At 38.0% G+C, this 11347-nt stretch overlaps 1 protein-coding gene across 3 annotated transcripts; it reads right to left on the reverse strand.

Moving 5' to 3' along the window:
- Positions 1-2436: 2436 nt before the first annotated feature.
- Positions 2437-9990, reverse strand: LOC135607457 (monosaccharide-sensing protein 2-like). Of its 3 annotated transcripts, none has more exons than XM_065099284.1 (7): positions 9758-9990; positions 9569-9678; positions 8746-8864; positions 7936-8502; positions 4843-5771; positions 3360-3547; positions 2437-3079 (listed from the first exon to the last, which is right to left on the reverse strand). In XM_065099284.1, exons 3-7 carry the CDS (start codon positions 8822-8824, stop codon positions 2644-2646), a joined length of 2199 nt encoding a protein of 732 aa, XP_064955356.1. In that variant the 5' UTR covers positions 8825-8864; positions 9569-9678; positions 9758-9990; the 3' UTR covers positions 2437-2643. The 3 variants fall into 3 exon arrangements, with proteins under 3 accessions (XP_064955356.1, XP_064955355.1, XP_064955357.1); XM_065099283.1 differs by having other exon boundaries at positions 8746-8871; XM_065099285.1 differs by lacking the exon at positions 9569-9678 and having other exon boundaries at positions 8746-8871.
- Positions 9991-11347: the final 1357 nt, after the last annotated feature.

Raw genomic sequence — 11347 nt, forward strand, 5'->3', positions numbered from 1 at the left:
CTAATGTTCTAAAGTTCCTCCAACTTTCATAATTTGCAGGTTAGAGTAGTTGGCTAATGCATGCACTATATGTATGATAGGTCCAACATCTTCATCAAAATCTATACCTTCATGATTGAAGTCCACATTATTAGCTTTCAGTTCCTCCCCAATTGATTCAATCATTAGAAATTGCCCTTGTTTACATCAATACTCCCTACTCCACTTTTCATCACAGTGCCAAATCTTTCGTTGATCTTTCCTTGAGTTCTTCTTGAGTTAGTCTCTGGTGTTAGGGTTTCGACTGAGAATAGATGGGGCCGATGGCTTACTGATCATTTGTTTGTTGTCACTTATGTTTTAATGATTTTTCCTACTGATTTTTTCCTCATGCAAATGAGATTACAGCTGTCATAGTGCGGGGTTGGCGAGCTTTGACTTCACATCGGATATTTAGATTAAGTCCTTCAATAAATACTCCCACTAGTTATCGTTTGGACCAGTCTCTTGCTTGATTAGACAATCGTTCAAATATGCTATGATATTCTAGCATTATAGAAATCTGATAAATTTTAGCGAGCTGTCCATCAATATTCTTATATTCAGATGATCCAAAGCAAACGAGAAGCCCTCTCTTGAATTGCTCTCATGAGGGGGCCTCGTGACAAGTTTCGTACCAATCATATCATTAGATTGCATCTTTATCTCGTTGAATCGAAGTTATTTCTACTTTGGAATCTTCTGGAGTTCTATGAAAATGGAAAAAAATTTATGCCCTAGAGATCCAACTAGTCAGATCTCCATCTTCCCATCTTGAAAATTCTACATTCATGTGTGGATAACTTGTGTCTTGTTCTTAGTTTCTTTTGCTTATCTTTAGATCGATTCAATATAAGACTTAAATTTTTATCTTATTGAAACTTGCTAAAGCTCTCCAAGAGGCTCTTTTTGAAATCGTTAAGGTTTTTTTACAACCGGTTCTCAATTCTGATTTTCAATGGTTCAATTTGGGCTTTCATTGAGTTATCGATAGTCATTATGTAAGACTATAAATCTGTAATCCTTAGTTCTTATTTTTTATGTCTGGTCAAGGGCATTAGCACTGTCCTATTCAGTGTAGCTTTTGGTGATATCGGAGCGAGGCAACAATCGACATGTAGCTTGGATGTGAAGCTACCGAGAAAGCGGATGCTAAGGGCAGCATAAAGGCTTGTTACGGTCGTTGCGAGGAGAGAAGGTTGCTGCCCTATTTTTCTCGATGCGTGGGGTGAGAGCATTGGGGGCTGGAAGGTGGTGGTGTTGGCGTGGGGAGCGACTACGGGTGGCTACGTGTGTGGCTGCAGTTGCTGTGACCCAAGGGGAGCGATCACCGAGCAACCGGGGTTGAGGCTATGATGGTGCGACTGGGAGTAACCGCCGAAGCTGCTGTCAAGGCTGCGAGGCCAGCAACAACCGAGGCAGTGCTGAGGGTATGGCTAGGAGGCGACATTGACAAGGGTCAAGAGGCAGCGATGGTGGCAATCGGTTGTGGTCGAAGCTGCTGTTAAGGCTGCGAGGCCGGCAACAACCGAGGCAGTGCTGAGGGTATGGCTAGGAGGCGACATTGACAAGGGTCAAGAGGCAGCGATGGTGGCAATCGGTTGTGGCAGAAGATGCAAAGGGTGCTCTATTTCTATTGCACCATAGAAGGAGATGCTAGTGACGCCAAAGGATCGCGAGCAGTTGAGGACAAAGCTACAGTGGCTGAGGCAATATTGAGGGCATGGTTGGGAGGAGGTGTTGACAAGGGTCGAGAGGTAGTGGTGGTGACAACCAGGGCTGCGGTCAACGTGGGAAGCGACGAGGGGGGTAGTCGCTGGGTAGGAAGTGGCGGTGGTGGTCATTGGTCGGGAAGCAACGGTCCTTTCCCGTTGTGAGGAGGTTGGGCATGGGTGTTGGCTTTATCTCTTTCTTTCTTTTTTTTTTTTTTTTAGATGATGATAGCTGCGACGAGGTGTTGTGAGAAATTGCAATGAGAACGATGAGGATCACTGCTCTTATATCAAATGATAAGACCCCTAAGGTTTTATCGTAGAAGAAGAGAGAGAAAAGAAATGATCACTTCGAGTGAATCGACCTCCTAGAGTTTATTAAAAGGCTAAAATAATATTTCTTAAAAAAAATAGATACATCCCTATTTATAAAGTTCCACCAAAAGTCCACCAAAACATAGACTCTTAATAAATAAATATCAAATAAACTCCTATCTAATTTTTACTAAATTAGACAAACTCAATAAAATATTATTTAAAACTCAAAAAATAAAGAGATCCTCAACCAGATATGGTACAACTAGTACAAACATTTCCATAGATGATCAAGGACTCACATTACATCATAAACCGGTATGGATTTTTTTGATTCTTTGTATCAGATTATTTTCCTTGCATCTTAAAGAACAAGATTTTGCATATTGAGTGTTACAAGAAATTTCATAGAAAAAAAAAAAACAAAAAAAGGCTGAATACAATGCAGTGAAAGGAAACCAATTTTTGCTTTTAGTCAACTCAATGCCAACAAGAACAGAAATTGACCGACTGTTAACATGCCTGGAAGGAAGGTCTTGGTATTATTTGTGCACTTCTTCACCGGGATGCTTTTGCCAATGCAGTTTCCATCTTTCATTTAGGTTTTGGCGACTTGCTTGGATCCAACATTGAAGAACTCGATGATGACTTCAAGGGGCATGCCTTTTGTTTCAGGAATCTTGAGGAAGACAAATACCAATGCTATGACACAGACGATAGCATAGATCCCAAACACCCCAGCAAGACCAATAGTGTTCAGCATCACGGGAAGGCTGTAGGTAACAATGATATCGCAAAACCAGAAGGTGAGGGAGCATATCGCTATGCACACACCACGTACACGAGTTGGAAAAATCTCAGAGCAAAGGATGTTGGGAATAGGACCAAAGCCCATGACAAAGCAACAGAAGTAAACCACAACACATATGGTTGAGAAGATGGCATGAGCAACAGAGCCGAGGTCCACAAGGTTTGTCAGGACCAGACCAACAAGTGATACGATCAAAACAGGAATTGTAGCCAACAAAAGACTCCTGCATTAAAAAGGAGAAAAAAGTAAACATCGGTTTTGCTTCCTGATAATAAAATGTTATATAACAGCCCACAAATTGTATGAGAATTTAAATGCAGATGAAAACAACATAACCTTTTTTAAAACAAAAAACATTGTGCTTCCCATTCCGTTGAAATGATACATTAGAAAAATGCAGAATGCAAAGACTTGACAAGGTCACAAAGAACATGCATGCGAAGATGGACATAAATGTATCATAGCCATGGAGATAAAATAAGACTGATAATGTAAGACTTTACCTTCTTCCAGAGACATCCATGAGCCTCATAGCAACAGCTATGCAAGGGAGCATCAACAGAGTCGTAAGAGCACTTACAAGTATTGATGCTGAATCAGAACCAATTCCGAGATTTGCAAGAAGAACTTCAACACCAGCTTGCTCAAGAATTTGCGGAGTGTAATAAAGAACCCCATTAATGCCAGCAAACTGAACAAGAACCAAGTTTTCAGATAAAAGTGAGACACTAGGAAGAAAATAATTAATTCTGGGAATTGAATATATGTAACAGTCGACGTTTCGTCAAGAAAAATAAAACTAGTGTTACAGATTGATTCAATATTAGCTTTCAAACCCTTTAAAAGTTGACACATATACCTAGACATGAAGATCATACAGGGAATTTAAATCTATCAACTTAATGACAAAGTTTACACCCCAAAGAATCATATCATATTTGTCATTATTGTGAATATATTGTCTACATAGCTTTTATATTTTTTTTGTTAAAATTATAATTTTTCCCGAAAAGTCAGCCTTGATAACTAGTGCAACAAGCACCACCAAGTATCATTAAATCATCCTCCAGCTGGCAGGTAGCATAGGAGGTGAAACATGAAAGGTATTTTCAAATAAAATTAGAGCAGCCTAATGCATGATGCTCCTGTATCGTGAGATCTGAATATGGCCAATATATACAACTTTCCCGTTGTGAGCAAATAAATTGTTTCAATGACTCATATTCTGGTCACCCACCTTGCAGAGAGAAACTTTATAATCGAACCATGACTCCTTTTCTAATGTAATTTTTTTAAGTCAAAAGTCAATAATTTACTATTTGTGAACCATGAATCCCATGCAAAACTAGGACAGGGATGTTATAACTACTTTATGTATTTGAATATAAGTATTAAGAAATTCATGGATATCTTTGGCCTAAACCAGATGATCCAGTCAGATATGACTTTTTAATAGAGACTCAACCAGGAAACAATACTCTAGAAGTTAGCTCTAAGTTGTTCTAGACCAAAGAAACTTCACACTTTGATGCCATTTCAAATTACAATTAGGAATCAACATAACATCGTACCCTTAAAACCAAACAATAACATGCCTCCAACCATGTAATATACCAAGAGAAATATAAAAAACTCAAAATCCTAAAGTTTACTGCAAACAACTTAATATGGATCATCCTACTTGATGCAATGAACAATGAAGTCTTCTCTTTTTCTATAACTGTACTTGTTAACCATTGCAGTCTTTTCTAAAACCAATGATGATCTAGAAGGAATATCTGATTTTAATGGAATGCAGAGGAAGAATATTTTTACTGGAAATTTCAGAGTTTTCATCTACAAAAGGTATTTTCCATTAATATCTTAGATGATATAACAAGGTGGATGGGAACTTCTCTATTACGTATTATATTGCATGAAAGCTACAATTTTAAAGAATCGATCTGTTCCTTCAGTGAACTGTAGTTTACGATAACATCTCATTACCTGCTGAAGAATTTGTATCCCAATGCCAACAAATAATGCATGCCTGACTCCTGCTTCAAAAAGAACTCTCCACATTGGCCCTTCAGCAGCAATCTTGGATGGATGAACCATTGCTGGCCCAGCTGGATCCTGGCTCATGACTTCCTTCGAAAACAGAGCAGGTTGGCTTACTAATGCTGCAGCTTGAACATATTCACCTTCTTCTGGGATGTTGCCTCCAGGAATTGAGACAAGGGAAGCTTGTTGTGACCCAACAACACCTTCTTGGCGCAAATAAATCCTCTTGAAACCTCCTTCTTTTGTTCCGTCTACAGCCTCTCTGTTAGTCCACTTCCAGGCTAACTGCCAACCACCTCCTATGCCCATACTACTCACTGCCTCACCAACATTTTCCTGCATAAGACTGCTGTTATGTATCATGTCATTCCCATCCATGCCTGTTCCATGGCGAGAGAGCAATGGAGTGTGCAAATTATCATCGGAATCACCTCCTGCACCATCAGAGACATAATCCACACCATCCTGATGACCAATTTCCTCATCCCATTGCTCAGCTTTTGGATGATTCTCCACCACACTAAACATGCTACCGAAATTGGGGAACAAAATACTTCTCATGCTTCCCATTTCGGGTAGCTTTCCATGGACACTTCCAAAAAGAGTAACTAGAGGATCCATAAGAGGGATGCTCTGATTTACAATGCTTCCCTGGCGTGATATGAGACCAAATGCACTTCCAAGAAGACTTGGTCCTGTAACTGGCTGTGCAACCCATGAGAGGCCTTGTTGTGGACCATACAACATGATCTTGTCCTTTTCAGCAGTTGAATCCTGTTCATCAGGGAGCTCATTTGCAGGGCCAATTATATACTCTTCAATGGTTGTATCTGTACTTACTCTTAAACCTTCAACAAGAAGAGCCATTTCTCCTGAAATAAAGAAAATTAGCACATGTCTTACATGTTAAATTGCAACTAGCAAAAGGAGAAGCTAGGCAAATTAACTATGAAACCCATTGAAGCTGATATATAGTTACTTCATAAAAAGGAATATAGTTACTGAAATCATTCAAATCCCCTTAAATTTGATCCAAACTCCCCATCCTAATTCATGATACTTGTGCTTCATGGATCGCTATAGTACACGATATTGATCATGGCCCCTTAAACTTGTTCCAAACTCCCCATCATAAATCATGATACTTGTGCATCATGCATCTCTACAGTGCACAATTTGGACCATCAAAAATTGAGGAAACAAAATCACAAGATGAGAAAATCACCATTGATGTCTCAAGTTTCATGTCCTTTACCGTTATTGTTTTTGATCCATGTATCTTAACCAATTGTTTTACATTGTACCTGCACTTGTATCACAATTCAGAACATTCCATGTTCCAGATAGCATGAACAGGAGTGAAGATAAGGTTCTTACACATTTAACAGTCTATTGACATTATTTAATAGGAAAAAGATAATTGAACTAGGGGATGCAACAAGGGAAGCAACGTGGATGAGATACCACTGAAAGCTGAGGAGGGTGGTAAGAGGTCAGTGATTGAGGTCCATTAGGGACAAGGACCATATAAAATATGAATGACAGATCACCCAAGAGCGTAAGGCTGATTTTGCTGGTATGTATTCTAGTGCATTAGGTGATGTTGCATGAGAATTATATGAGATAAGAGAGCTAGAGATATAAATAAGAATCCATAAAGCATATTGCAGCATACAAATGACAGCGGTCATCTATTACTTTGTTTGAAGTCTCTGTTCTTCTCTAAGGGCTTTTTGTTGGTTTCAACCAAGGTTCGCCGTACCGCTCAGTATAGGTGGCATGTACTGGTTCGATAGAGAACTGGTATGGGTGGTACATTGATACACCCCTATGTACCATGTGTTGGTATAATCGGTATGGCTTGATACAGCTCGATATGTACCGTACTGATAGCTGGTTGGTATACCGATATGGACCAACAAGACGAACCATGATTCCAATAAAGATAATGAGATTGCTACCCAGACCAGTAGCTCAAGAAGACATACCAGACATGATTGCTACTAAAGAGTGATCAGGTCATAAATTTAATATAGAAGATTTTCTCATAATTATTTTAGAGTTAGTTATCAGAAGCACCGTTCGTGGCAAGGTTCCCGATCAAGGGGACAGTATGAGATAAATGCATGAGGAAATAATTTAAATGATGACCAACCCTGAAATTAGATGATGAAAAGGGCTGCTTCATAGACTCAGAAATAGAAGTTCTCTTTGCTGGGCTGCAGCCCATACAAAGCACATTCAAAAACAAGCAACTTGCAAATGCATAACCTAACAATAACACAGACATGATCAAAAAGTCAAATTCATTTTATCCCGCTGAAACAGCCTACCTTCCTCTGAATCTCATATCAAAGTCGAATTTAATGAAGCAAGCAAACAAGGGAGTCCACTAAGATACAAACAAGTTCATTAACAAGAAAAATCTCTGAGGACCTGACATTGATATTAATATCTTGCTCGAGATGCTAATCCTTTTGCTTACAGCATGCATTAGCCAAGACAAAGATACAAATAATTGCTAACTACTGTTCCACTGATTTTCTACTAACCAAATTGCATGAACACGTTGATTAAGAAACCTACTAATGCAAGCAAACTAGATCATCAAAGACCAAATACACATCATTAAACAGATGAACTCTTTTTAAGTAATGGAACTACAGAAATGCTATCTTAGAGAAAAGACTTCAGATAAATAAGCTTATGAAAAGATAGTAGCAAAAAAATTATTAGAGTAACTTCAGAATTCAGGATGTTTATCTTCACAATGTGTAGTATAAGGTGTGTAGTTTGAGATAATAAAAAGAAGACAATCATACATATTTCTGTTTTAGCAAAAATTAAAAAAAAGGGAGACCATCATTAGTTGAGCAGTGTCCCCCAGCATAAAATCTTATACATGGAGGCGCAGCAGTAGTATAAAATGTTTGTACATGGAAATTGAGCAGTAGCGAAGAGCAGAAATTACAACCATAAACTCTATGTGGTTGCTCATCAAAATTTGTTTTGAAAGCATACTATCTTAAAACAAACCTGAGACATCTTCTCTTCCACGTAACCTCTGTAAAACTTGTTTGGCCTCCTTCATTCGCCCTTTGCTAACAAGCCATCTCGGTGATTCAGGCAGGAAGAATACAGTCAGCACAAAATATAAAAGAGAAGGAACAGAGAGAACTCCAAGCATCAATCGCCAGTCAGGTCGGATATTTAATGACATTGCAAAAACCATGCAATATGAAAGAAACATTCCTCCAGAGCCCGTGAACTGTGGAAGAGTATTTAACAAACCCCTTATCTCAGATGGGGCCGTCTCAGATATGTACACTGGAACTAGTGTGACTGCCAAACCAATTCCAAATCCATCTATAAGCCTTGCCAAGAGCAGCATATATACATTTGGAGACCAAAACATTATCAGACCACTAATAAAGTAGAGCACCGATGAGATAATTAACATGGGCCGTCTACCAATCCAATCTGACACTGCTCCTGAGAATGTTGTAATGATAGTGGCACCAATAAGTGACATGGCCACAATTAGTCCCTCAATAGTAGGCTGGCCCTCCAACTTAAATTCCCTCTTTATGTAAAGAACAGCACCTGTACAAAATGGAAGCATGTAAACAAGTGAAATCATACTCGTGGTCGTTAACAAGATTAAAGAAAACTGAAGGAGTAAAAATACAGAAAAGGTGCTAGCGTGTTAGATGAGATGCATCGTCGATCATCTTTGCTAAAATAAATCTTTGATATCTACATGCAGAACCCAGTATCATACTTTCAGCTTTTCAGTCCTAAATATTCACCTAACAAGTTTAAAAAAAAGCACTGAAAGTGATTTACCTGCTATGGTAGCATTATCCCATCCCTGCAACATATTGCCAATTGCAGCAGCAATGGCAACCAAAACAGCTCCCTGCATTTTCTCCCTATGATGCACTTACACTTCACTGTATATAGACCTGCAGCCTAACATCAAATGACCATTCAAAACAAGCAATAATATAAATCGATCAGGGTAAAGAGATTTACCACAATGATGCAAGGCTATAGGCAAATCAAATTAAGCTTTCAACTCAAAACAAGCTCTGAACAGAAGGAACTCATGTTGAGTTTCAACAAGCATTAGATTATAACAAAGAAGACCTAATCCATAATTCAGCATTGAGTGTACCATATTTCAGCAGAAGCATACCACTTATTCACTTAATCATGTTTTCTTGGAAAATCCAGAAATACAATGAAGTTAGGGGACAACTGAACCAAACATGTTACACATGGTGATCGAAAGAAGAAGAATCAACCATGAGAAGCCCCAAAAAACCACTCTAGATCAAGAGCAGATCTGCCTCGTGGATTTCACAGAAAGCTCCTAAAGAATTTGTTGTCGGACAGGGAGTCAATCTTGGCAGAAAAATAACAAATATATTTTTGATAAAAGACCAATTTGCTGACAAAAAGGAAAAGAAAAAAAAATCGAGGAAAATAGCAAGCAGGGCATTGCCTACATTTCCTCGTTACCCTACACCCCGAAGATCGCAGCTTTATGACGAGTTCCGCTGAGAAACGAGCCAAGATCTCAACTTTCTCCAGCAACTTATCAAATATTCTTCGAATACGAAGATATACTAATAAAAGATCGCAACAGAAAACGTCTAAAACATACCAATGCCGCGGAGAAGTTTCGACCTCAATGACAAACCACAATGGGTGTTTTCGACCTACGGATCGGCTACAAAGTTCCCGGCGTCTCTACCTCTCCTCCTCTCTGGGATCCTAAGAAAGAACTCCATACTCAAGAAATAAGCAGTACAAAAGACACAAGAACAAACCTAGAAGAGAAAAGAAAGCTTACAGTTATCGGTGAAGCATGACAGTCATTGTCAAATCTGTCTATGCTCCAAAAGATGCCTTTGTTATGATGGATTCCCACTCATCATCAAAAGTACACCTTTTTTTTCTTATTTCATTGATCAAACCAACGTGATCGGAATGACCGCGAAAGGAAGAGAGAGAGAGAGAGAGAAAGGAGGAGGAGGCGGGCGGGGTTGAATCGAGACCCCGGAGATGATTGTGCCCTGGCGAGCTCTTCCCTTCTCGTCCATTATATAGATAGGCATTCTAAGACTAATAAGCTTCTTTATATTCCTAAAAAATGTTATATTAAATATGATTTGAGTGACGACTAATAAACAAATTATTAAATGAAAATATGAAGAATTAAAATACTATTTATATTTAATAATTTTGTAAAAAAAATAATTATAAAAAATCTATCCACCCATTTAAACCAATTTAATTGTTCTAAATTAAGATACTGAAATCAATATTATTTAGATTAAATTTATTCTTATTGTTCAAATTCATCATGCTCAGCACCAATATTTGAATAAAGACAGACTGCGCGTGGTGCTGATACTGAAATATCCAATACCAATACCAATACCAATAATAAAGGACAAATCTGATGTGGTGCTTATTTGGTTGTTCCTAATTATCAATATCATGTTTAGATGTCCCACCTACATGCATTAAGAAACAAAACAAAGTTGGAGTCTAATATTTTTATTATTATTTAATATAAAAAAAATTATTCAAACAATAAATAAATAAAAACAGTGTCCATATAGGCCTTACGTGTACTTCCCGTGATTTATGATGCGGATGATTGATACGGCACGTAGATTATGTACTTCTATATTCTCCTCGCATGATAAATCTGCACAAGTGTCGAACAAGTTATGTTTGAAATATATCTAATTTATATACAATGTAAATTTTTAGATTAATTAGTGTATTATTATTGTACAAAGTGATTGATGTGTCTTTTGAACATCATGTATATCATTTAATATAATAATATTATATATATGTATATATAAATTATAATGTGCTTTACAACAATATGTATGTAATCCAAGATAAGACCAAAGTGTACATATGTCAAGCATATTATCTCGACAATAATTTATACCATAGAATTCCTTAGCCAAAAAAAAAAAACATAAAATATTGGGAAAGATAACTTTGTGGTGAAGCATATCTTGTTTTTAATTGCATCTACTGGATAACGAATAACATCATCTACTTCACAAGTTTCCATCAAAAACCCTATCAAAGTCCACTTCTTCTTCTTCTTCTTCTTCATGAACACCTTTTGACATCACCAAATATGAGAGGGTGGATCATGAGGAGAGACTTGTGTGTTTATTTCCTGTAGTCTTTACATCATTACTGAACCACAACATGCATAGATGCCAAAAATGTGATCCATAAAGGTTCTGTCAAGGAGAACGAGCTTGACTTAGTGGCCCCCCATGTAGTTGTCACCATGCTTCCTTTCCACCTGCATCATGCTCTTCCATCAAGGAGTTTTGAGAGTTACAAGTTCCAGACAAGATAGATCTGACTATATGATTCTTCAGGTCGAGTTTGATCTCGCTGT

This window comes from Musa acuminata, chromosome BXJ2-3 (genome assembly GCF_036884655.1).
Source record: "Musa acuminata AAA Group cultivar baxijiao chromosome BXJ2-3, Cavendish_Baxijiao_AAA, whole genome shotgun sequence".
In the NCBI taxonomy this organism is placed as follows: domain Eukaryota; kingdom Viridiplantae; phylum Streptophyta; class Magnoliopsida; order Zingiberales; family Musaceae; genus Musa; species Musa acuminata.

What these genes read in the sequence shown, in the direction of transcription:
- LOC135607457 (XM_065099285.1), bottom strand. Translation starts at nt 8,824, where the DNA reads ATGCAGGGAGCTGTTTTGGTTGCCATTGCTGCTGCAATTGGCAATATG. An exon ending in TGGAAGAGAAGATGTCTCAG is followed by an intron (nt 5,772 to 7,935) that starts GTTTGTTTTAAG and finishes TCTTTATTTCAG; the next exon opens with GAGAAATGGCTCTTCTTGTT. An exon ending in ATGGATGTCTCTGGAAGAAG is followed by an intron (nt 3,080 to 3,359) that starts GTAAAGTCTTAC and finishes TTTTTAATGCAG; the next exon opens with GAGTCTTTTGTTGGCTACAA.